The following is a 26,525-nucleotide window of genomic DNA, read 5'->3' on the forward strand; positions in this document are numbered from 1 at the left end:
CCTGCCTCAGCCTCCCGAGTAGCTGGGACTACAGGCGCCCGCCACCTCGCCCGGCTAGTTTTTTGTATTTTTTTAGTAGAGATGGGGTTTCACCGTGTTAACCAGGATGGTCTCGATCTCCTGACCTCGTGATCCGCCCTTCTCGGCCTCCCAAAGTGCTGGGATTACAGGCTTGAGCCACCGTGCCTGGCCTATTTTGGTGTTTTAAATGAGACTGATTAACGTCCTTTACATAAGTTTATCCTTGGAAAAAATTCCTAGTAATGCAATTTTTCTGGAGCAAATGAAATCAGCATTTAGGCTTCGATATGCATTGTCAGATAAAAGCTGTCATTTGAGACAAAACACCCTGCTCATATATGAATATATTATATGATCCAAACAAGAATTTTTTGCTTGACATCAGTCTTACTCAGAGGGTGTATGTTTAATTTTTTTTTTTTTTTTTTTAGATTCCACACAATTATAGAAAGAAAGAAGAACAGGTCTTGAAATTCTGCCCGTTATTTGGACACTGTGAAATTATTTTCTTGGCAGCAGATGCAGTTCTCATACCATATATAAGGAAATTCAGTAAAGAATTTGTTGACAGAATGAGTGATCTGTTAAAATAAATTTCTTTTGAGATAGAGTTTTGCTTTTGTCACCCAGGCTGGAGTGCAGTGGTGCCATCTTGGCTCACTGCAACCTCTGCCTCCAGGATTCAAGTGATTCTCCTGCCTCAACCTCCCAAGTAGCTGGAATTACAGGCACCCGCCACCACACCTGGCTAATTTTTGTATTTTTAGTAGAGGTGGGGTTTCACCACATTGGCCAGGCTGGTCTCGAACTCCTGACCTCAGGTGACTACCCGTCTTAGCCTCCCAGAGTGCTGAGATTACAGGCGTGAGCCACCATACCCGGCCACATTTCTTTTTTTGTTTGATTTTTTTTTCAGATGGAGTCTAGTTCTATTGCCCAGGCTGGAGTGCGCTGAGCTCTCAGCTCACTGCAACCTCCGCCTTCTGGGTTCAAGTGATTCTCCTGCCTCAGCCTCCTGAGTAGCTGGGATTAGAGGTGTGTGCTGCTACACCTGGCTAATTTTTGTATTTTAGTAGAGATGGGATTTCACCATGCTGGCCAGGCTGGTCTCGAACTCCTGACCTTCAGTGATTCACCCGCCTCGGCCTCTCAAAGTGCTGGGATTACAGGCATGAGTCACTGTGCCTGGCCTATTAAATAAGTTTCTTTCTTTCTTTCTTTTTGAGACGTAATCTTGCCTGTCATCCAAGCTGGAATGCAGTAGTGCCATGTTTGCTCACTGCAACCTCTGCCTCCCAGGTTTAAGCGATTCTCCTGCCTCAACCTCCCTAGTATCTGGGATTATAGGCACGTGCCACCACACCTGGCTAATTTTTGTATTTTTAGTAGTGATGGGGTTTTACCATGTTGTCCAGGCTGATATCAAACTCTTGACCTTAAGTGTTGGCCTCCCAGAGTGCTGGGATTACAAGTGTGAGCCACTGCACCTAGCAAATAAATTTCTTAATAACTGCTTTTTGTGGATAAGTCTGTATTTCTTTGTGTGATCATCTTTTTGTTTAAATGGCTGCCAAATTATTATGCATTTGGAAGACTAATTACCATGTTTTAAAATTAGCTCTAATACAGTGAACAAGAATAATACTAATAACTGCTGTTAATTGAAAGCTTTCTGTGCAGAATTAAGTGCTCTACATGTAATTTCTGTTTCTCTTACTAATTATGATAGATGTACAGCTTCTCGTTTTATGAAATCGAATTTCATAATTGAGAGGAAACCGATTCAAGAAATATAATTTGTGTGCCCAGAGTCACACAAGTACAAAGTTGTTAAGATTTGAATATAAGCCTATGTCTTGATAACTTGTTTCCTGACCATATTGTGATGTCTTGACTTAAAGAAAATCTGAGATCTTGTGCTTCTTCTATCATTAACTAGCTACAACTAGGGCAAGTTGGGTGGGTTCTCTAAATGCATATATTTTTGTTATAAAATGTACATAATAATCATTAACTTTTCAGTTTTCTGTCATGCCCTTCAGGTTCTGTCAAACCGTACTAAGAAGAAGTTTTTAGCATTAGTTTTTCAGTAGCAGCCATTGTTTCGAAAATATGATTTTCTTGGTAAACTGCCTTATCATAGTAATTAAAATGAGAGGTTCTTTTTAAACTTTGCTGTTGGCCTTGTATTTTATCAGAAAGTATATGTTGCATTCTAGGCAAGCTAACTGTTCTAGGATAATTTTTATAAATTCAGTCATTTTGTAGATTTTGTTAGACTTTAGAACGTTACTTGTGAAAACTATACGTTTTGTTTCCATAAAATCATGGATTTGACAGCTGTTGATGAAATGAAAATATATGAATATTGGCAGGTAACGGAAGGACTTTTATGTATAGTTAGGGGTACTGGACAGATTTCTAGAGAGTGGACAAAAAGCTAACACTGTTTTCCTTCCTTATTACAAGACTCATCAATAGTCTTAGACTACCTCTTTCTTTAGGTACCTTGTCCACTCTACCACTCCTGTCCTTTCAAAGAACACCTAATCAAACATAAACCTACTTCTTTATATTCTGTGAAAGCAGTGCTTTCATTGTTTTTTAAAATCTTCAGCAATTTTGAACTATTAGCATTTGCCGTATTTCTGTGCTTGCTATTTACTTATCCTAGAGTGAGATCTCTTTTGAGTTACTGGGTATGTAAATTCTAAGTATTTGGCAAAACTCACCTGTACAGTCCCCAGACTCTTCTATCTATGTAGCTTGAAACACACTTTCTCTTATAAAGTTGGTTAGGTTCTTTAGATCAGAAACAAATTATATAATATCTCGATAATAGTGATTCACTATTGGTTAATGATTATCTCCTAGGTATCAGGCAGTGTGGCTTAAATACATTATTTCAGGTATTTCCAGCAAATCTGCAAGATCATTTGTTAATTCTTACTTATTACTGATACAGAAGTAAAAGATTGGGAAAATTAAGTGTCCATCCATCTCTTCTTGCCAGTGTGGACAGTGTTGGTCACCTTATACCCACTTAACAAATATTTAATTGGTTATTAGTGTTGTTTCTCTTTTTACATTTTTTTTTTGTTACCAATGGTACCAATAATAATTTGTACCCATTTTCTTGACCATATGTCTAACTTTTATAAATAACACAGTGAAATTGAAAGTGGTCTATTTTATAAATAACACAGTGAAATTGAATAACTGTGCACTTGACAGTATGTCAGAACACATTGTTAGGAACTTTAGTAATTTTAGCCTTGGTTTGTGGGTTTTGCATTTTTGCTTTCTGGAGTGTGTAGATCTTGTGAGATATATTCTTCACATCATTCAGAATAATAATGATTGCTAGCATTTTGATGTCTATGTTTTATTAATAAAAAGTAGATCTTTGGGCTCAGTGGCTTCACACTTGTAATCCCAAAACTTTGGGAGGCCAAGGCAGATGAATTGCTTGCACCCAGGAGTTAGAGATTAGCCTGAACAACATGGTGAGACCCTGTCTCTACAAAAAAATAGAAAAATTAGCCAGGTGTGGTGGTGCACACCTGTGGTGCCAGCTACTCAGGAGAGGTGGGAGCATCTCTTGAGCGTGGGAGGCGGAGGTTACTGTGAGCTGAGACGGTGTCACACTGCACTCCAGCCTGAGCAGCAGAGCATGGCCCTGTCTCTTCCCTGCCCCACCCCCCACCCCAAAAAAGTAGATCCTTTATCGCAGTGGCATAACTGGTATTCTGCACTGAACTTGACTAATGTGTATGTTTGTGGAATTTGTGAGAGGGAAATAGAAATAGTCAGGTGAGAGCCCTACCAGATCGAATCTGATGATCTCATTTGGGACCATGTGGACCTTAATAAGTAGATTAGTGTTAAAGAGGAAATACTCTCATTCCATCTTTTGTGTGCATGTGAGACTCAGTTAACTTTAAATATGTGGGTAAATTACCCCTGTTCATCCTGTCAGGAACCCCTTCCCCCCACCATTAATACTCTTTTTTTCTTTTTTTGTTTTTTGAGATGGAGTTTTCTCTTTCCCCCAGGTTAGAGCGAAGTGGCTTGATCTCAGCTCACTGCAACCTCCGCCTCCCAGGTTCAAGTGATTCTCCTGCATCAGCCTCTCCAGTAGTTGGGATTATAGGCGCCTGCCACCACGCCTGGCTAATTTTTGTATTTTTAGTAGAGACGGGGTTTTGCCATGTTGGCCAGACTGGTCTCGAACTCCTGACCTCCGGTGATCCACCTGCCTTGGCCTCCCAAAGTCCTAGGATTACAGGCGTGAGCCACCATGACTGGCCTGTTACACTTTTTTTTCTTCACCCACTTTTTGTCAGAGCACTGACTTTATATAGTATGGTTTATTGTCTGTCTCATTCATTAAAATAAAAGCTCCATGAGGACAGGGGCTTTGTTGGTCTTGTTGATTGCTCTGTCTCACTTGCCCATTTGCCACTTGGTAGGCATTAAATATTTGATAACATTACCACTTGCTGATGCCAGATGTTTCAAATTCATCTTTTAACTTAATTATCACAAGAACTTTATGAGGCAGATGAGATAAAATGTTTGAATGAATGAATCATCACTTTTTTGTGCTTTTTGCTGCTTATAAAGGTAATGTGTTTAAAGTAAGAATGGTAGAATGAAATTCCACTATATGAAATGTTATTAATTGAATTTATACCCTAACAGCTGTGACATATAAAAACCATTATAGGGAAAATGTTTTACAATTAAGTTTTAAAAGTTGATCCAACCTGAGCATATGGTAGGTCTTCTCCAATGAAAAGAAAGTGGTTATTTCTTTCTTCCCTTCCCAGGTTCTCCGTGGAGGAGCCAGCCAACGTCCTTTGACGCCAAACCAGAACCAGCAGGGACAGCAAACAGATCCCCTTGTGGCAGCTGCAGCAGTGAATTCTGCCCTTGCATTTGGACAAGGTCTGGCAGCAGGCATGCCAGGTGCGGCTGCATTGTTATTCCTAATACTTTGGCAGGGAAAAAGGCTGCACGTTTGAGGTGATTACAGAGGGGAATGAGCAGTGCTTTCACCTTGCTTAGGCTTGTCATGATTTGGGGACTGGCAAGGATGATACACACTTGCCCTCACTTAGACTATAGTTCACTGATGAGAGCGTTGTTCTGAGCCAGTCTTAAGTCATATTGGAGGTATCTAAATGTCCATGCAGCTTGGAATATGTGGTTTTTCCTTGGTGGGTTATCTGTTTTCTGTCTCAGAATTAGTGGTAGATGGAGTGGCCAAGCTAGTTTACAAGGCTTAGTCTTTATGTTGATGTTTTTGAACAGCATGATTAGCAAGAAATTTCTGGTACACATTGATAGGGTCATCCCTTACATTTTTAAGGTTTCTCTTAAACCAATAGTAGGGGTTCTTTTTAGCTGCCTACCTCTGAGATACGTGTTTATATAGACATATCTTGAATATATGTTGTTTTTGGTTCACTGTCAGCTGGGTTTGGTGCTTTGCATGGAATTAAATGTAGTTTCATGTTCTACATATGAAACAAGTCTTTGAGAGATGTCAGCGTATTTTTATAGACCTTTACTGGTCATAGAGCATAGCCAGTTTAACTGAGCCATTTATGATTTCAATAAATAACAACCTGTTTCATTTGTTTTTTAGTTGCTAAGCCTTTGTGTGTTCTTAGGAAGTCACCTGCAGTTTTTCATATGGCTTAAACTGGGATGTGGAGATTCTATTTCACATAATATTGAAAGATCATGTTATTTAAAGCCTGTCTAGGTTTTTCCTGCTATTTTGCGGGATATTTGTTCTTAGATTATTGTGTAGTATGAAAGTACTATGATTTTTATAATCATTTGTAGCCTCTTTTATTTGTTTATTCAACTATTTAAGTGATGGAACCAGTATATAAATCTAGGTCAGTTCAACCCCAAAGCTGAGTTTATGGTTATTGACAATATGTTGGTGCCCAGGAGATACTTGTTTGTTTAACATACACATTTCTCTGTTGGTTTGATGTTCGTAGGTTATCCGGTGTTGGCTCCTGCTGCTTACTATGACCAAACTGGTGCCCTTGTAGTGAATGCAGGCGCGAGAAATGGTCTTGGAGCTCCTGTTCGACTTGTAGCTCCTGCCCCAGTCATCATTAGTTCCTCAGCTGCACAAGCAGGTGAGCGCACATCTGAGTGGACTCCTGCCAGAGATCTAAAAGTGGCGACTGATAGTGATATTCTTAAAGTATGTTGAAATACACTTGGCAATTCTCAGTGTATCAGTTTTACCCTGTAATGTTTCAAAAAGAGATCAGAAGCAATAAGTGACCTTGGTGGATTCTTCTTTTTGTTGGGAGGGGTGGCATGTGCCAGCTGGTTAGAAGCAAGGTCTGGTTCCACTGAGAACATAGAAGTTGCATTACTCACACAAAATGGCTTTGTTGGCAGAAATCCAAGGCTGATTTCACAGAAATCCAAGTCATTATTTTAAGATAATTTTAGAGGCGGGGTGGTTTTTTGCCATAGGGGCAGGAATGGAGGAAGTGGGAAACAGTAGTGAGAAGTGACAGAATAATACATTTTGTTGGGAGGAGTAATAGTTTTTTTACTTTAAGTGTTTATATGTTTTGTTTGTTTGTTTGTTTTTAATTAGGAACAATAACAGGAACATCTAGAAGACAGCAGTGTGCTAAAATAGGAACTTGAAGGATGTATATGCATTACATGGTTCTAGAAGAAACCCTCAACATAGATATTTATGGAATTTAAGATTTTAGGAAGTAATTGTATTTGATGGATACATTTGATGTTTATACTCCTTTTAATCTGTAGTCTCTTTAAAGCTACCATCATAGTGAACTTGTTCTAGTGGTATTTTGAGTTCAAATTGAAAGTAGAAACAGAAAATAGAAGCTTCATGTGAAGGAGTCAAAGACAGATTTGTATGGTTTGTGTCTGTTTTGAAAAGATAGGCAGCATTAAAAGGTTTTTTGAAAAAACATAAAAATGTAGTTTGGAAATGTGGCCAGTCCCTTTCATAGCCAAACGGTTTGCTTTCTTCTTCATAGCTGTTGCAGCAGCCGCAGCTTCAGCAAATGGAGCAGCTGGTGGTCTTGCTGGAACAACAAATGGACCATTTCGCCCTTTAGGAACACAGCAGCCTCAGCCCCAGCCTCAGCAGCAGCCCAATAACAACCTGGCATCCAGTTCTTTCTACGGCAACAACTCTCTGAACAGCAATTCACAGAGCAGCTCCCTCTTCTCCCAGGGCTCTGCCCAGCCTGCCAACACATCTTTGGGATTCGGAAGTAGCAGTTCTCTCGGCGCCACCCTGGGATCCGCCCTTGGAGGGTTTGGAACAGCAGGTAGAAATTAGACTGATATGCTCTTAAGACTGAATTTTAATTATTTTTACAATCCTTCTGGAATACTGGCAATGCATGGAACCACAGGCAGATCTGGACCAAGCCTTGTGGGAATCCAGCCATCCCACATAATCTGTGAGATGATAGACTATTGAAATCAAGTTATACAGATGGGACCTATTTCAATCCATGCTCATGTGGCTACTTACTTAATCAGTTTCTTTCAGGGATTTGAAATCTAGGGAAGATTTTTGCTATAATTGGGAAAAATATGGAGGGAACTATAGAAATTGATATCAAAAACTGAGGGAGGAGGACTTAAAAGGACTTAAAGATAGCAGAGCTGAAATACTCCACAGTTGAGACTGAGCTGAGTTCTTGGCCTGCAGGCCTTAAAGAGTTACAAGTTTTCTTCAGTCTTCTGAGTAGAATATAAGGTAGACGTGTGGAAAATTAGGAGGAAGGCTATTAGACCAAGATATTTTTAATGTTTTGATGAAAAAAGCAGGAGTGTAGTATGGTGAATAATGGGATAATTGCAGAGATTATAAAAAACAAACAAAAGTGATCCCTGAATAGAAGGGCATGTGTGAAAGAAATTATCTTAATTGGAATTGAGGGCAGCATTGACTCTTGAATGAACCCACTGAGAAAACAGGCTTTCAATATATAAGTCTTGTGTAGTGGGGCAGTACCCCATTTACAAATCTTTTTTCTGTATCCCATTTTTCTACTTGAACCTTTTCAATTGATGAAAGACATTCTTCTAGTCCATTTTCTTCCACCTTTTCCATAGCTCATGTGGCCGTCAGAGCTTTTTAACCCTCCCTTATCCTATGATATACAACACCCCATAGGAAGGTAAATTTGGCATACGTTTGATGGTCATGTTAACCTGAGCCATGTCCTCTTTATTACTTATCTGCCCCTAGTACTGCTACATTAACAGTTAGGCTGTCTCTGCTGACAAATTTGCGGTGGTAAGGAGTCTGGATCAAAGTGTTAGGAACAGGTCACTGGGCTTGTTCTTCGAAGAACAGGCCTGTTCTTATCTGCATTGTTTTAATTCCATTTTAGTTGCAAACTCCAACACTGGCAGTGGCTCCCGCCGTGACTCCCTGACTGGCAGCAGTGACCTTTATAAGAGGACATCGAGCAGCTTGACCCCCATTGGACACAGTTTTTATAACGGCCTTAGCTTTTCCTCCTCTCCTGGACCCGTGGGCATGCCTCTCCCTAGTCAGGGACCAGGACATTCACAGACACCACCTCCTTCCCTCTCTTCACATGGATCCTCTTCAAGCTTAAACCTGGGTAAGAACCATTACTCTAACACCACCTTGAACTCTAGAACTCTCTTGCCACCGATGACATTACAAGAACTTTGCATAAGCAAAGGACAGTCCCTTTATACTAGAAGTGTCCTGGGTGTTCTGTGCCTTCCGTAAATACCTCATGTTATTCAGGCTGTACCTATAGATAGTGTAGCAGTTTTGGCTTTACTATAGTTGGGTACATTCCCTGTATATTCAGTTAGCTTTAGTATGAACATTTTATTCTTTGGCTACTTGTGAGAGTATTTCCATGTAAACAATATAAACACACGTTCATTTCAGTGAAGCTAGGAAACACAGAGACAGAATTTAATCACCTAGTATCACCACCTGCAATACCACCACAATTAATATTTTGCCTTATTTCTTTTCAAAGTTTCCCCTCTGCTATATGTACATATAATATCTTGCTTTTTCACAAAAGGCATTTGATTTTTAAAATTTTGCCATATTTTAAAATATTTGTAGATATAAATTCTCAAATTATACAGTATGCTAATGAGGAAATGTATATTTCCCTGTTAAATATTTAGGTTGTTTTAATGCATGGGATTTTAAAATATTACCATCTAGAGTGTAGAAAATAGGGAAAGAGAAAGGAGATCCCAAGCAGCAGGCTATAAGAATGAAAAGAAAATTATATTACCTTTTTTTTTTTTGGTGGCAAATCTCTAAATCTTTCAGGACATGGGAGATATTTTCTTATCTCAAACATGGTGCATACTTCTCTCCCACAGTTACGTATTAAGTTTGAAGTACTGGTTGATTTGCTAGATGGGGAAAATTGAGTCATAGATGTAGAGTCACCATATAATGTATAATGCTAACCATAACACTTTTATGAGTGGAAGGGGGTTCTATGAATAATTACTTGGTGATGATAGGCCTAAATCAGGACTGTCGTGGGCAAATCAGCATGTGTGGCCACTTTACCAAGAAGATTCTGTTTTTAACCAGCGAGATTAAAAGTGGCTTCATGGACTCAGAAGTGAGAACTGACTAAAAACAAACAGGATACCTTCGTTTGGATAGGCAGACTAGAAAGTGATTTATAGGATTCAAGAGAAGTCTGAAGTGGGTAGCGTAATAGACTTATTATTCTAGACCTAAGAGTGACAGCTTTGAGTTTGGAAGAGGCGAGTTTCAAGTCAAAACTATGTTTATATATACACATTGGCATGTGTGTGTGTATCCTGAAGTTTTATACAGTAAGAACTGTAGTTGTAGAACTCATTTTCTCAGGTTATATATGAACATCACTTTATAAAAGTTACTGTGACATTCCTGATTAGTAGGTCCATAATAAGTAGACAGGGGGATGGGGTACATTCTGCAACAGTGTTTCCTAGTGACACAATGCCTGGCTTTAAAGACTGGGGGTTAATGCAAAATCTGGAGAGGGGTGTCAAACTCCCAGTTTGATATGTGGCTAGAAGGAAGGAACCAATGTTAATTGACCTGGCATTTACCTGCTGGTATTAATGGTTTTGGGTCCTGTACATACAACCCTGGAAGGTATAGGTATTACTTCGTGTCTGAGGACTTAAATATCTTGCCTAGCCTAGATCATCTTGGATTTGAACAGATTTAGAATCAAGCATATTTGACTCCAAAGCATGCAGTTTCAGTGTATATCCTGTCACATGATATACTCAGGGTATCTTGAACCAGTCCATTATCAAATCCAGAAATATATATCTTAATTTCTTGGTTTTAAAACAGGTGAACTATGTCATCCCATACTACGTACTAAACAACCTGAACCTGCTAAAATTTTTTTCATAAAGAACCAGATAGTAAATGTTTTAGGTTTTATAGGCCAGATGGTGTCTGTAGTGAATATTCTACTCTGCTGTTGAAGTGTGAAAACAACCACAGACAAAATGTCAATGAGTGAATATGTAGCTATCTTCTAATAAAACTTTATTTATAAAAATAAATGGGCCAGGCACGGTGGCTCACATCTGTAAGCCCAGCACTTTGGGAGGCCGAGGTAGGCAGATCACTTGAGGTCAGGAGTTCAAGACCAGCCTGGCCAACATAGTGAAACCCCACCTCTACCAAAAAATACAAAAATTAGCCAGGCATGGTGGCATGTGCCTGTAGTCCTACCTACTTGGGAGGCTGAGGTGGGAGAATTGCTTGAACCTGGGAGACAGGCTGCAGTGAGCTGAGATCATGCCACTGCACTCCAACTGAGCAACAGAGTAAGACCCTGTTTCAAAATAAGATAAAATAAAATAAAAAGCTGTGGTTCCTTGGTGCATGGAAATGGAGCCAGAAGTGTTACTTTCATGCATAATACCTTTCCTCTTTCTAAAGTATCAGCAATTTAATGTAATACTACCTCTTAATTCACGTTTTCCCTTTGAAGAAGGAAATAACTATTAGTGTGAGTTATTTCTTGTCAAATGACTTGTTGCCTGCCTGGTTTTATGTTTAACATAACTTCTCCTTGGAAACATTCACCTTGTTTATGCAGTTTCTTCCTGTACATTTGCATTAGACTTGTGTTGTGTGTAGTACATGTTTCGTATATGCCATTCCTGAGGAACTTTTTGTCTCAATTAGTACAGCTTTGCCTCAGCTCAGTCTGTTTCCTTGAGAAAATAGAGGTGTGCTATTTGGTTTCTAACGTTCTCCATAAGACATTTTAGTATATAAGACATTTTAGTATAAGAAACTTAACATTTCTTTCTGGCCCACACCTAATACAGCTTCTGTGGTTAATACTACTTCACTGCTGCCACCAGCCATCAGCAGTGATGAGCAGCCATGCTAAGCATTTTATATTCATTGTGTTGAATACTCAAAAGAACCCTTCACTCCTTAAAACTCAGCATGTCTTAATGAATGTTGCTTAATGATACCAACCACAAAGCTAGTGTTTGAATGCGCATACCAGCCTGTATCTCTTGTGGATCTTTTCCCCATCTTGTCATTTTTACATTTTGTCCCAGTAGGCAGATATGTGTTAGTATCGTCTAACAAAATCAGTGACCTGTTTAGTAATATTTCCTATTATTTATTTAAAAATCACTTACTGAGTAGTGTGGTTTTTCATTACTGATTGTTTAAAGTTCAGACTAAAACCAAACCTTTTTGAGTTCTATTCCCCACCCCCGTTTTTATTGTTTGAGACAGGGTCTTGCTCTGTTGCCCAGACTGGAATGCAGTGGTGCTATCATAGCCCACTGTAACCTTAAACTCTTGGGGTCAAAGGATCTTTCCACCCCAGCTTCCCAAGTAGCTGGTACTATAAGCACACACCACCACACCTGGCTAATTAAAATAATGTTTTTTTGTAGAAACTAAGTCTTGCTATGTTGGTCAGGGTGTCTTGAACTCTGAGCCTCCAGTGATCCTCTTGCCTTGGCCTCTGAAAGCACTAGGATTATAGGTGTGAGCTACTGTTCCTGGCTCCTTTTTTTCTTTATTTTATTTTATTTTATTTATTTTTTTGAGATGAGTTTCACTCTGTGGCCCAGGTTGGAATGCAGTGGCATGATCTTGGCTTACTCCAGCTTCTGCCTCCTGGTTCAAGAAATTCTCTTGCCTCAGTCTCCTGTGTAGCTGGGATTACAGGCACGTGCCACCATGCCCAGCTAATTTTTTATTTTTAGTAGAGATGAGGTTTAACCATGTTGGCCAGGCTGGTCTCTTTTTTTCATTTTTAAAATGTTGTCTTTTAAAATGCAGTAGTTTTTTATTTCGATGGGGTCCGATTTATCTTGGTTTTGAAATAGTATCGAAGAAATCTTTGCCTAACTCAAACTCTTGGGGGAATATTTTCTCATGTTTTGCTCTAAAAATATTTATTGTTTTATCTCTTAAATATAAATCTGATCCATTTTGAGTTAATTTTGGGTGTCAGGTCAGGGTTCATCTGTTTGCACATGCGTTTCTAGTTGTCCTAGCACCGTTTTCCTTCGTAATTTTGGTGTACAGCTCTTGCACTGTTTCTGTTAAATTTATTCCTAATTGCGTATATTTTTGATGCTATGACAAATAGAATTGTGTTCTGGTTTTATCTTTCGATCAACTATTGCTTGCTTATAGAAATACAATTGGTTTTTGTATGTTGATCTTATATGCTGCAGCCTCGCTGTAGTCATTTATTATTAGTTCTAATGGTTTTTGGGTGGAATCTGTAGGATTTTCTACGTATAAGATCGTATCATCTAAGAATAAAAGCCATTTTCCAATCTGGATGACTTTTCTTTTTCTTGTCTGATTGCACTGTGTAGAACCTCCAGTACAGGTTGAGAATCCCAAATCAAAATTCTGAAATGCTGCAAAACCCAAAAGTTTTTGGAGTGTCAACAAAGTCTTTGTTGAAAGTCAACAAAGCTCAAAGGAAATGCTCTAGAATTTTTGATTCTCATATTAGGATGCTCAGCTGGTAAATATAATGCAAGTATTCCAAAATCTGAAAGACTTTAAAGTCTGAAACACTTCTGGTCCCAAGTATTTTGGATAAAGGGTACTCGACCTGGACAGTGTTAAATGAAAGAAGTAAGAGCACACATCCTTCCCTTGTTCCTGATCTTGGCGGGGGCTGAGGGTAAAGCATTTGTCTTTTACCATTAAGCATAATCTAAAACAGTTGGTTTTTAGTAGATACCCTTTATTAGGTTGGGAAAGTTTCCTTCTAGCCTAAGTTTGTTGTGAGTTTTTGTTGTGAATGGGTTTTAGTCTTTGTCAAGTGTGTTTTCTGCCCCCTCCCCCCCTTTTTTTTTTTTTGAGATGGAGTCTTGCTCTGTCGCCCAGGCTGGAGTGCAGTGGTGCAATCTTGGCTCACTGCAACCCCTGCCTCCCTGGTTCATGCCATTCTCCTGCCTCAGCGTCCCAAGTAGCTGGGACTACAGGCGCCTGTCACCATGCCCGGCTAATTTTTTGTATTTTTAGTAGAGACGGGGTTTCACTGTGTTAGCTAGGATGGTCTCGATCTCTTGACCTCTTGATCTGCCCGCTTTGGCCTCCCAAAGTGCTGGGATTACAGGCGTGTGCCACCTTGCCTGGCTGTTTTTTCTCTATTTGACAATCTTGTGGCTTTTATCCTGTATTCTGTGAATGTGGTATGTTACATTAATTGATTTTCAGATGTTAATCCAACCCTGCATTCCAGATATACATCTTAACTGATGATCATGTGACTTTTATCCTGTATTCTGTGAATGTGGTATGTTACATTAATTGATTTTCAGATATTAATCCAACCCTGCATTCCATATATACCTCTTACTTTGGTCATGTTCGATTCGGTGTGTTTGTATTTTTGTTGAGAATTTTTGAATCTGTATTAATGAAGGATGTGTGTTTTTCTTTCTCGTGAGGTATTTATTGTGGCTTGGTGTCAGGGTGATATTGACCTCATAGCATAAACTTCGAAGTGTAGCATCCCCCTCTATTTTCTAGAAGAGTTTGTGGAGTATCCGCATTATTTCTTTAGACATTTGATAAACTTGACCAGGTAAGGCAGTCTTAGCCTGGACATTTACTTGTAGTAAGATTTTTACTTACCCCATTTCTTTACCTCTTACAGGTCTTATAGATTCAGATTTTTATTTCTTCTTGAGTCAGTTTTGGTAATTTGTGACTTTTTAGGAATTTGTCCATTTCATCTAAACTGCCAAATTTGTTAGCATAAAATGCACTATTTTAATAAGTGAAATCTCTCTCAGTCTTCCTCTCCCATCTCCCACACACATGCATATGTACCCATGAATGTGTACATATAAAATATGTTGTGACCCTGAACAAGACAGATGTTGCAATTATTTATTTTGTTTGACCTAGTTATGTGTTGCATGTCTCAATTTAACAGTATTGTTTTTGTAATTATTAATCATAGTAAATATGAATTTTCTTAATTAGATCTGTAACTCTGATTTGTGGTTTGTATGTGGTTTACATAGAAAACCTTAAACTCTCACTTATAACAGAAACATCTGACTCTAGTAAATTCTGCTTCCCATCTCAAAGAGAAAAAAGTAAGGGATGTGGATATGAGTGTCCCCAAAGACTGACTGTAGTGGTTTCACGCCCTGCCTACCATAGATCTCCTTATCCTACTCCACCCTTTCTCACCCCTCATTTCTTAGAATGCTTCTCCATGCTTATAGTTTTCTGCACAATCCCCAGGCTGTATCATTTGGAAACTCTTAAACATCAAGAGGTAGCAGGTAGTTTTTTGTTGACAACACCCAGGCTTTTCATTTGCCTGGGAAGAAATTGTTACGGTTATTCATTACTTTAGAAATGAAATATATAATAGTAAAAATGAGCTCAAAAGTTCATAAGCTGTCCAGGGCAAAAGAATGAAAGCATTTATAACTGAAATTTAGTTCTAAACTAAAAAGCATTTAGTTTTATTATCATGATAGGAATTATCATCCTCTTAAAATGTATTCTTTCTGTTCTTTATCTTCAGGGTTTTATGTGCCTTTTAGTTTTTTAGGAAAAGCACAGCTCAAACGCAAAATACCTTTCTCTGTCCTTGCTTGAACTGAAGGAGAAGTTTCTAAGTTACTGGTCAGTAACCAGTAGTCATGTATGTGTTTAGGTATTTCCCCATTCTGAATTAAAATGATTATATTGTGATTTCTCACTTGGTTCTCTGAAGGAGACTTATCAGCTGTAAAACTAACTATGTGACAATTAACGTATTTTGGAGTCCTTATTAATCATGCACTGAGATGATCAGTCTTCATGGTTATTTAATTTAGGGCTACCTTGGTGTTGTGTTGGAGAATGAATTGGAGAGAACTTATTTTTAAAACACATTTTGATGAACATTGTTGCTTCTGGTTGTATTAAACACAGAACTAGATATTGGGGACCTTGGGAATTTTTCTTTAAAAGTGGGAAGGCAGGGCTTTGCCCATTAGGCATCTATTAGATCTGTGAGTACAAAAAGCAAGTAAATGAGAACATTCCATGTAGCAAGGGCATGACATACTACATGGCTGCTGGCAGAAGTCCCTTATATACAATTATGCAAAATAACTGAAGCGCTTATTAATTTAAATAAAAGATTTAAGCCCTTACTGTCTGTGGAAAGTTGTCATAGGACACAGACCTGTGAAATCCACCACTGTCCCTTTGAGGCCTTATGAGAAATGTTTCTTTTAAAACAGTTGCAAATTTAAACACTTCCAGAGTGTTGCACCGAAACCCCCAGAGCTATAGTGGTTTGGGTGCAAGTACATGTTGGTATTCAGACTATTGTGAATCAGCACATTTATGCACATTCGCCATCTAAATGAGATTCAGTCAACAAATATTTACCAATGGTCAAATATTTACTATTTGTCACACATTTTTTTAAAAAACAAGATAATTAACAATTTAGAGCAAAAATTTAAGCATTGGCTTGATGTTGAAAGAAGTACTACTTGGCTCAAACAAAATATGTCTGTGAACTGTCAGTTTGCCATTTATAATTTAGTACCTGGGAAAATTTCTCTTCAGAGATGTCTATATTTCTTAGTAGTAAAAACTGTGTGTGTGTGTGTGTGCATGAATGTCCTTGTAGTATATACTTGTCTGACATCTAAGGAGGTGTAAGAGGCAAAAATCAAAACCTCACAGTAAATGTATTAACCATTTTTGTACGCATATTAACTGTTATTCAGTCTAGTCCTTTGTGTGGATTAGTCATTATGTTTTTGCCCAAAATAACAGAACATCCAACAGAGTGGCTTAAACAGTAAGTGCATTTATTGGCTTATATAACTGGAAGTATAGTGGTAGGGCAGTGTTCAGGGTTGGTTTGTCTCATCATTAAACATCATTACCAAGGACCTGGCTCCTTTATAATTTACCTTCCATTTTGGTCAGTGACCAGCTTCTTAAAATCCCTTTAAATTGTTTTCAAAACATTGTGTGTTCGCCCCTTCCCTTCTTCTTTGGCATGTTGCTGTTGCCGCACTTTCCCCATACCTGCCAACCTACCCTGTTACCACCTCTTTGCCCATTTCTCCCCAGCCTCAGACAGGTGAGACAGAATTGTTTCTGAAATGGAATAAAGAACAGTCTCTTGGCTGGGTGCTGTGGCTTATGCCTGTAATCCCAACACTTTGGGAAGCTGAGATGGGCGGATCTCTTGAGGTCAGGAGTTCAGGATCTGTCTGGCCAACACAGTGAAACCCCATCTCTACTAAAAATACAAAAATTAGCTGGGTGTGGTGGCGCACACCTGTAGTCCCAGCTACTTGGAAGGCTGAGGTGGGAGAATTGCTTCAACCTGGGAGGTAGAGATTGCAGTGAGCCGAGATTGCACCGTTGCACTCCAGCCTGGGCGAAAGAGCAAGACTCCGTCTCAAAAATAAATAAATAAATAAAAGAACAGTCTTATGACTGCTGTTTTCTTTTCATATTAATCTCCTTTCTTACTTTCCTTTAAAAAAAAAATCACTTTTCATTTGAATTCAGAAATACTGTGGAATTTGACAAGAACGTTCTGTAGAACAAGAAAACTTGATGAAACTGAGTCTGAAAATGAATTTCAGACCCCAAAAGGACCCTGACCCTGGAGTCAAGAGCCCTGTTCTGAATTCTGGCCATGACACTTTTGGGTTTTATATCTTTGGATGAACATTTCATCTCTCTGGGCTTAATTTTCTGTTACATAAATGGGAGTTACAAACTCCTTTTCCAAAATGCCAGTGAGAATTACAACGAAAGTGTATATGAAAAACCTTCTAACATAGAATTGGGCTTAGGACAAATCCTCAGTAAATATTTTACAGATTTCAACACTGAGCCATTTTCTTTTGGTGGTTTCATCACTTTGATTGAGACCCAGACTTTTGAAGCTGGGCCCTGGAATGCTGTGAAGTCCAGCCTGGGTATCTTTTTGTAGCTACCATTAAACCTCAAACCAGACATTTATTAAAACTTGTGAAGAGCTGAGAAGTAGTTAATGTTGGATGACTTTTCTTGTGGATTTTTAATTGTTATTCATCTAAAGTTTTTGTGGTTTATGTAATATGTCTTACCTACTTTGGCCTTTTTGTTTAAAAGGAGGTGGGGGAAACAACCCCAGAAAGGCTTGACATCTTTTTTCTATTGCAATCAAAATTTTAAAAAAGATAATAATAAAATAAGAACTGGTTTTTTTTTTTTTAAGACGGAGTCTTGCTCTGTCGCCCAGGCTGGAGTGCAGTGGCACGATCTCAGCTCACTGCAAGCTCTGCCTCCCAGGTTCACCTTTCTCCTGCCTCAGCCTCCCAAGTAGCTGGGATTACAGGCGCCCCCCACACCACGCACAGCTAATTATTTTTTTTTTGTATTTTTTAGTAGAGGCGGGGTTTCACCATGTTAGCCAGGGTGGTCTTGATCTCCCGATCTCATGATCCGCCCGCCTCGGCCTCCCAAAGTGCTGGGATTACAGGTGTGAGCCACCATGCACGGCCTGTTATTTAAAAATACTCATAATTTATTATGCTGCTATACTTGTTTTTTTGGAGACAAGATCTTGCTCTGTTTTCCAGACTGGAATGGAGTGGTGCGATCATGGCTTACTGCAGCCTCGACCTGCTGGGCTCAGGTGATCTTCCTATCTCAACATCCCAAGTAGTTAGGACTACAGGTGTGCATCACCACACCCAGCTAATTTTTTATTTATTTTTATTTTTTTAGAGATAGGGTCTCTCTCTGTTGTCCAGGCTGGTCTCAAACTCTTAGGCTCAAGCCATCCTCCTGCCTCGACCTCCCAAAGTGTTGGGGTTATGGACATCAGCCACTGCACCTGGCCTGTTATATGTTTTGATAATGCCTTTTGGTCATATGTTTATCTGTCTAGAGATTTGCAGTTATTCCCTTGTCACCCGTCAAAACAGCATTATCAATGGCATGAAGGTTGTTGAAACTACGGTCATTTCAGGCTGTGTCACAATAGAAATTGTTAAGAGCTGTCCATTTGTAATGAAAACTCGAAAATTTTTCATTTTTAAGGTATCTGCTATCTTCTACTCATTGTGTCTCATTCATGGCCTGGAATGTCTTAGTGATTTTCACACTTCTATTTAGTGGCGAAATCATTCCTTCAAAGAAAGCTTTTTCACGGGGTGCTCTGTATAAAACAGACCAATCTGGATGCCTGATTTTTTAGAGTGGGTTTCAGATGGAAATGGGGGTTATTCAAGAATGAAAGGCATCTCCACAGATCTCAGAATGGAAAACCACTCAAGTCTGAGTGTGTTTTGCATTTTCTGAGTTTTTATTGCTGGTACTCAGGTGCTGGGTTCACCTGGTAGGCATATTTCGTCCTCATTTCATTACTAGGGGCCATGCTAACTGTTGCTCCTGTCTTACTAGCAGTCTACCATCAATGGTAAAAGCATTCCCATCTCAATCTTTGTGCAGAAGTTTCCTTCTAGGTTGTTGAGTTGACCTACAAAAGTCATGACGCTAACAGAATTGTCTTAACACAAAAACAACAGCATTGAAGAAATCAGAAATGGTGTAGGCTTTCAGGTGTGGGAATGCTTTTTCCTCTCTTGAGTGAAGTTTCTTAAGAATGGTCTTAAGTTCTCCTGCTCTGTAACCAACAGGAGGACTCACGAACGGCAGTGGAAGATACATCTCTGCTGCTCCAGGCGCTGAAGCCAAGTACCGCAGTGCAAGCAGCGCCTCCAGCCTCTTCAGCCCGAGCAGCACTCTTTTCTCTTCCTCTCGTTTGCGATATGGAATGTCTGATGTCATGCCTTCTGGCAGGAGCAGGCTTTTGGAAGATTTTCGAAACAACCGGTACCCCAATTTACAACTGCGGGAGATTGCTGGACATATAATGGAATTTTCCCAAGACCAGCATGGGTCCAGGTGCGTACTTGACTTTGGCACTTTAAGGTAACCAAAATTTTAATGCCTTAACTGTCTAGGCTCAGATGGGTATCTACTGAAATAAAATGCCATATAGTAATTTTTTTAAAAGCGTGCCTCTTAGTTTGCATCACATTATTTCATAGAGATTTAAGAAACAAACATGAAAACAAAAACATACATATACTTTGGCTGCTTTAAACATTATGAAGAATCTTTTGCTTTCAAAGAGATGCTATTCAAATACAAGTTTGATCTAGGGTGCTTAGGAGTAAGACAGCTCTACCACCTTCCTTTGTTGTTCCACTCTGTAGAAGTGACAGTCTACGTAGAGATGAGAGAAGAAACTATTATAGAAGACAGATTTTGGTTTGGGTTACCCCTTCCTGTTGGGCTGCTGCAGTGGGCTTCACAGAAAGCGAATCTGGTCTGGGGGTAGAGCATAATTATGGTGGCAACACCATCCTTCTTTCCCATTTCTGTTTCTGTTTCTTTCTTTTGACTGTGTCCAGTAAAAGAGTTTCTACAGAAGCTACCTCCTCCTTAAGTTCTGCCAGCTTGCTACTGGGCCAAAATTTCTCATATTTGAATTCTATAGGCTAGATTGAGAGGCAACATGATTTTCCTGATACTGGTCATCTGGACTAAAAAAAAGCAGATTGCTACTACTTCGGAAGATAATGAATACTGTTTTGTTTTTGTTTTTATTTTGTTTTGTTTTGTTTTGTTTTTTGAGACAGAGTGTCTCTCTGTCGCCCAGGCTGGAGTGCAGTGGCGCAATCTCGGCTCACTGCAAGCTCCGCCTCCCGGGTTCACACCATTCTCCTGCCTCAGCCTCCCGAGTAGCTGATGGATGCTGTTTTATATACAAATAAGTTAAAGAATATAGTAAGGACAGTAAGCTTTGAGTTCTTTGATGTGAGGCTGGTTTCTAAAGGAAAAAGTCAAGTAGGGTACATGTTGTGTTATGTCTCTCTACCCCTCCTCTCTTTCTGCACCCCTGCCCCCCCACCCCCTTTTCATCTCCTCCCACCTTGCACATAAATAAGATTCAGTAGACATGCCCTACTGGAATGAAATATACCAACATTTATAAGTAATTTTCAAAGCTCAATTAAGTTAGGGCCTTCTTCCTCTATTTAAAAATTATTCAGGGGAGTTCAGGTGATTCATTCAAATAAAGTTTGGTTTATTGTGTGCATGTGTGTGCACACATGGTCACTCACACACATTTCAGAACGGATGCAGTCTACAAACCGAGGTACTCTGACGTATCTCCAGGTCTTCCTTCAGTGCTGTGATTGCCCTTTTTACTTTGTACTTCAGATTCATTCAGCTGAAACTGGAGCGTGCCACACCAGCTGAGCGCCAGCTTGTCTTCAATGAAATCCTCCAGGCTGCTTACCAACTCATGGTAGATGTGTTTGGAAATTACGTCATTCAGAAGTTCTTTGAAGTAAGCCTTTGTTCTTTCTATCCTTTGACTTCAGAGTATCTGCAGAGCATTTTGATTTTCATTAGCCTTCTTAAGAATAGCAGTCCCATTCCAGTCTTCTGAATGAAGGGTGTGTGGCCTTTTTGAAGAGCTTTTTAGTGTTTTTCCAATTCATTAGAAGCAGTCTGTCTATTCTGTATGGTTTAAATACCCAAGCAGATAATGCCAGTCTATTTTGGAAATGTGTTTCGAAAACTGGTGTCCCCATTTAGGACCCAGCACATTATTTCAGATTGTTACAATGGTTTCACAAAACATATCACTTAAAGAGGAAATAATCCCTGTAAAGTAGTTTTAGCAGGATCACAATAAAATATTGCCAAAAACAAATTTTTCTAAGGTTCTTAAGAGAATTGTCTTTGGACACCAACTCCAGTATGTTTCATTATCAGCTAGGGTCACAAGAATTGTTCAATGCTGCTGCTTGGCTGATCGTTTGGCCTTGATTTCTTGTTTTACTTCTGTTAATTTGAATAATGTTCACTTTTTTTTATCATTGTCTTTGGAAAGAATGAGATTGTTAGGTTAATGTCTTTTTCCTCTAATAAAGCAAAATTTCAGAGAGGCAGGGATTTTTTTGCTTACCGTTGTAGTCCTTATTATCTGGTATTGGCAACCCTAAGTTATAGATGCAGAATGGCACAAAACTTCGAGATGAAGAGGAGTCTGGTATGGGGAGGAAAATGCTGGAATTCTGCACATTACCTACCACAAAACAAATTTGTAAATGTATTAACATCTCATTCAGTTTGATTTGTATGAAGATGAAAAAATGACGTACTCAAGTGTTACCTTCCCAAGTTTTTTCATGAAGACTTATGTTTTTTCACCCTGAATTCTTCAACTTTAAGAAATCAATCTAAACATGATTTGTGTTTTTGATTTTAGAATGACTTTGCACTGCCATTTTGTCACATATATAAAAATACTGAGCTCTCTAGTTCTGGAGTCTGATGTACCTTGGGGTGACAAAATATACAATGGATTATAGCCATATGATTTGGACCAAGCTTGAGAACTTCTCTGGATCTTAGTTCCCCTTGGGAGAATGAGGAGGTTGGATGGGCTGATAATTCATAACGTCTCCTCAAATCTCATGATTATGTGATTCAAATGAAAATAAAAAGCCAAGGATGGAAAATCATTCTAAGTAGAATTTTAACATTGTGTAGTCTTACTTCTTGGTTGTGCTAATTTTCCCCTCCCAACTCTGTTATCTTGTGTAAATAGGAGGAAAAAAAAAATCAGTTCTCTTAATGATGTAGAATACTACTTCAAAACAGTGTGTCCATGTGTGCTTTGGCAGTAAGAGAATATGGATTCTTTTTTTTTTTTTTGACACACAGTCTCACTCTGTTGGGCAGGCTGGAGTGTGGTAGTTGCTTTCTCAGCTCACTGTAATGTAACCTCTACCTCCTGGGTTCAGACGATTCTCCTGCCTCCGTCTCCCGAGTAGCTGCGGTTACAGGAGCGTGCCACCATGCCCGGCCAATTTTTGTGTTTTTAGTAGAGGCGGGGTTTTGCCATGTTGGCCAGGCTGGTCTCGAACTCCTGACCTCAGGTGATCCTCCCTCCTTGGCCTCCCAAAGTGCTGGGTTTACAGGTGTGAGCCACTGCACCTGGCCGGATTCATTTAATAGTATGTTTTAATGACAGTTTTGAGGAATTATGTGTTTGCTTAGCAGATATTAATAGTGAAACTACTATTGTTGGGTATCTGAGAAACTTTTTAACATTAAAAAGGGTTACTCATAATTAGAGGCCGAGAACTACTGGCTTGAAGAAACAATGGCTCTTTAAATAAAAGGTTTAGTTAATCACAGGTATCAGGGCTAAAAGAGGTTATGCCAATGGTTGATGCAGAATAATGAATGCTTTGCTTTCTCTGGTTTATTTCCTTCTACTTAAGTAATGGTGTTCACCCACACATTATGTCTAGTTTGGCAGTCTTGAACAGAAGCTGGCTTTGGCAGAACGGATTCGAGGCCATGTCCTGTCATTGGCACTGCAGATGTATGGCTGCCGTGTTATCCAGAAAGCTCTTGAGTTTATTCCTTCAGACCAGCAGGTAATTGTAAGTTTCCCCTTTAACTTTTCTCTTGGTGTTTGATGTTTCTCCATGGTACATGTAGTGAACCCTGTAATTCTGTCAATTTTCAGTTTTCTTTTATGGTTTTGCGTTGTTGCTTATGGCTGCCTTTTTGTGCATGGCAAGCATGAACTGTGCAAATAATTTAAATTTATTGTAGATCAAGTATCTTGTATTAAAACCTGTGGTATCCAATATTCTTCCATTGGCTAGAACTTAGCCTTTAATAGGTTCAATTTTACAGGTGTTTTTTTTTTTTTTTCCCTCCATGAATTAAAGCAGGTAAAATACTAATAAGCCATCATTTTCTCCAACAAGTCAAACTTTCATCCAACCCACCTTCCATATTTTTTTACTCCTTCTCTCCTGTTCTTTCATCCCACCAACATCTATTGAGCAAGGGCCTGCCCAGCACGGTGCATAGCCTGGTACATTGACCTGAAGCCCACTGTGTGCCAGACTTCATCAGCACAGAGATGACTAACAGCTGATCGCTGCCCGCAGAGTGCAGTCTGGTGGGGAAGAGCCATGGTGGTGAGCAGTGGTGAGGACATGAGAAGGACCCCTCACCCTTCCCAAAGTCCCTGAGGGCCGGCTTTGCAGGAGAAGGCAAGGCTAAAGAAGAGTTAGACAGGGAAGAAGGAACAGAAATGAGAATACTTAGGTGCTGTGAGTGGGGAACTGACAGAGAAATCACCTGAACCAGGCCCACAGCTTCTCGACAAGTCACGGTGTGGGTCCAGTGAGCACTGCAGACATCACAGGGCCCAGGAAGCAAAAGAGACCCACAGGCAGGGCATGCTACAGTTGTGTTTGTGCTAGGCAGTGCCTCCAGCCTCTGGTGTTTCTCATCTGAGCCTGCAGCTTTTGGGCTGTGAGCTCACTGAGCTCTTCTCATTTAAGGGGTTGGTTGGCCTTTTGTCTGGCAATGATGACCCACTTGCCCTCACTGAGAACAAAGTTCGGTAATGAGAATCTTTGTTATGGACTCAAGTTCTGAGCCAGACAAGACACCCACCACCCCGAGTCATACTAAACCAATCCGGAACACTGCACTGGTGTTGGCAGTGGCAGTTAAAGTCTGAAGAAGTCCAAAGTTTTTAAAGTGGTGAGTTTCGTAGGTATGTGCCATGATGCTGGTGAAGGGAGAGAGGAATGCTGGAGATAGAGCAGGTCTGGAGTTCATTTATTCAGTGCTTAGTACTAGAGATGTAGCATTAATAAGAAAGTATAAGTAATTAGATGCAAGTGTGAAGCTATTTTTAATTTTCTTTTAATGTTCAGATCATTGCCAATTTTAATTTTTCTTGGATTTTCATAGATAGTTGAATTTTTCTTCTTTAATTTTCTTGTCTTTCTTTCTTTTTGGAGACAAGGTCTCACTCTGTCACCCAGGCTGGAGTGCAGTGCCACAATTGTGCCTTGCTGCAGCCTCAACCTCCTGAGCTGAAGTGGTCCTCCCATATTAGCCTCCTGAGTAGCTGGAACTACAGACATGCGCCACTACCTCTGGATAATGTGTGTATTTTTGGTAGAGATGGGGTTTCTACCATGTTGCCCAGGCTGGTCTTGAACCCCTGGACTCGATCGATTTGGCCTCCCAAAGTGCTGGGATTACAGGTGTGAGATACCACACCCAGCTATTGTTCTTTTCTGTGTTATATTTTTCACATATTTTTTCTGGTTGTGTTTCTCTGTGGTGTCTTGTTCTGGGCCTGACTTATGCTTCCTACCATGGATTATTTTACTCTTTCTAGATGCAAGTTTGCCATTTTAGGTAAAACTAACTCATCTTTGTTGGAATTTTTATTTCTTCTGGATCACAAAAATATCCAGAGAAGCCATCTCTCCGTCTTTTTGTTTATAAGTATTCCTTGACTTTATTTTTGTATAAGCTTCATTGTCATAATTATTCCCACAGTTCCCATCATTCCCATAATTGTATTTTCAGAGTAAATTATTCTCTTCTGGGCCCAGCACAGTGGCTTATGCCTGTAATCCCAGCACTTTGGGAGGCCAAGGTGGGTAGATTGCTAGGGCCCAGGACCAACCTGCGCAGCATGGTGAAACCCCGTCTCTATAAAAAGTTAGCTGGGGCTGGTGGTGCACTCCTGTAGTATCAGCTGCCTGGGAGGCTGAGGTAGGAGGATTGCTTGAGCCCAGGAGGTTGAGGCTGCAGTGAGCCATGATTGCACCACTGTACTCCAGCCTGGATGACAGATCCTAAGAGACCCTGTTTCCAAAAAAAAAAAAAAAATTAATTCCCTTCTGACACTTAATCACTGTGTCTCTTGCCTTTTGCTTCTTTAGCCCCTGCCATTGTAATCTTTAATTTCTTTAATTAGATGATATCTTAGTTGCTTTGAGGTACTCAACATTTTGGGCATTTAAGACATTGCATTCATTAGCATCACTATTTTGATGTGACTTGCAGTCTTCTAACATAAATCCACTGGCAACACAGTTTAGCCAATGTACAGAGATTGGAGATAGCAAGGAAATTAGGCAGGAGGCACCAGATATAGCCATAGTGCAGGCATTTAATTTCAAGATACCTAAGACCTGGGACAGTGAGTTTGGGGGAAGGGCTCTAGTCGAAATCCCAGTGTCTCTGTCTATATATATCCTGTCACCATCACTTCCTACTCACAGACTCAGTTTCTGGCTATTTCATCTACTTCCTGTGTTTGCACACTTTTCATTAATTAACTGAGAACCATTCCTGCTGACTCTGCAGTCACTATGGCCTAGTAGTAAGATCATAGGTGTTGGAGTTACAGCTTAGGCTAGAATTCTAATTCTGTCACTTTCTGTCCATAGTTTGAAATATGTGACTTAAGCCTCCTCTGTCTCAGTTTCTTTTATATACCAGCAGAGTTGGGGTGTTCAGGATAATGTATTGTTGACAGTTTGGTTTACTGACATAGTAGTTTATCATACAGTTCAGCCAGATTGCTTGGGTTTGAATCTTGGGAATCTAGGTCTATAGTTTTGTAAGTCTTTTAATTTGCCTCTTCCTTGGTTTCTCCACCTATGGTGGTGTCTACTCCGTAAGATTGTTAGGAAAATTTAATTAAAACGTCTTACACATTTAGAGGTTTGTCTAACCAGGCGTAAACTCTAGCTTAATTAGTATCATTACTAGGAATACTTTACAGGGTTGTCATAATAAAAACATGATGAATTGTATGTGAAATTCTTTAGTTTGGTCTAGTTTTGTTTTATTTTTAGAGACAGGGTGTTGCTCTGTCACCCAGGCTTCTGGTGGCATTATCATAGCTCACTGCAGCCTCAAACTCCTGGGCTCAGGTGATCCTCCCACCTCAGCCTCCAGAGTAGCTGGGAGTGTGGCTGTGTGCCACGTAGAAATTCTTTCATACAGTGTACAAATAGCCCCTGACTTACGA

At 39.7% G+C, this 26,525-nt stretch overlaps 1 protein-coding gene and 2 non-coding genes across 25 annotated transcripts in view; all 3 read left to right on the forward strand.

Moving 5' to 3' along the window:
- The window catches only part of PUM1 (pumilio RNA binding family member 1), a 143,105-nt gene that overhangs the window by 101,198 nt on the left and 15,382 nt on the right, over positions 1–26,525 (forward strand). For 8 of the 23 annotated variants that reach the window (XM_023219388.2, XM_023219391.2, XM_023219393.2 and 5 more), the window contains 8 exons: positions 453–485; positions 4,854–4,992; positions 6,042–6,185; positions 7,077–7,373; positions 8,451–8,687; positions 19,267–19,534; positions 20,861–20,990; positions 22,969–23,103. In XM_023219388.2, coding sequence (XP_023075156.1) covers positions 453–485; positions 4,854–4,992; positions 6,042–6,185; positions 7,077–7,373; positions 8,451–8,687; positions 19,267–19,534; positions 20,861–20,990; positions 22,969–23,103 — 1,383 coding nt within the window. The remainder of the gene's footprint in view (positions 1–452; positions 486–4,853; positions 4,993–6,041; positions 6,186–7,076; positions 7,374–8,450; positions 8,688–19,266; positions 19,535–20,860; positions 20,991–22,968; positions 23,104–26,525) is intronic. The other 15 variants (XM_023219394.2, XM_023219395.2, XM_023219396.2 and 12 more) reach the window with 9 other exon arrangements.
- Positions 5,110–5,182, forward strand: LOC111547817. Its single transcript, XR_002733239.1, has one exon. It is a non-coding gene; the product is annotated as a small nucleolar RNA SNORD103/SNORD85 (small nucleolar RNA).
- On the forward strand, positions 24,040–24,124 carry LOC111547814. Its single transcript, XR_002733236.1, has one exon. It is a non-coding gene; the product is annotated as a small nucleolar RNA SNORD103/SNORD85 (small nucleolar RNA).

The sequence above is a fragment of the Piliocolobus tephrosceles genome, chromosome 1 (assembly GCF_002776525.5).
Source record: "Piliocolobus tephrosceles isolate RC106 chromosome 1, ASM277652v3, whole genome shotgun sequence".
Lineage (NCBI taxonomy): Eukaryota > Metazoa > Chordata > Mammalia > Primates > Cercopithecidae > Piliocolobus > Piliocolobus tephrosceles.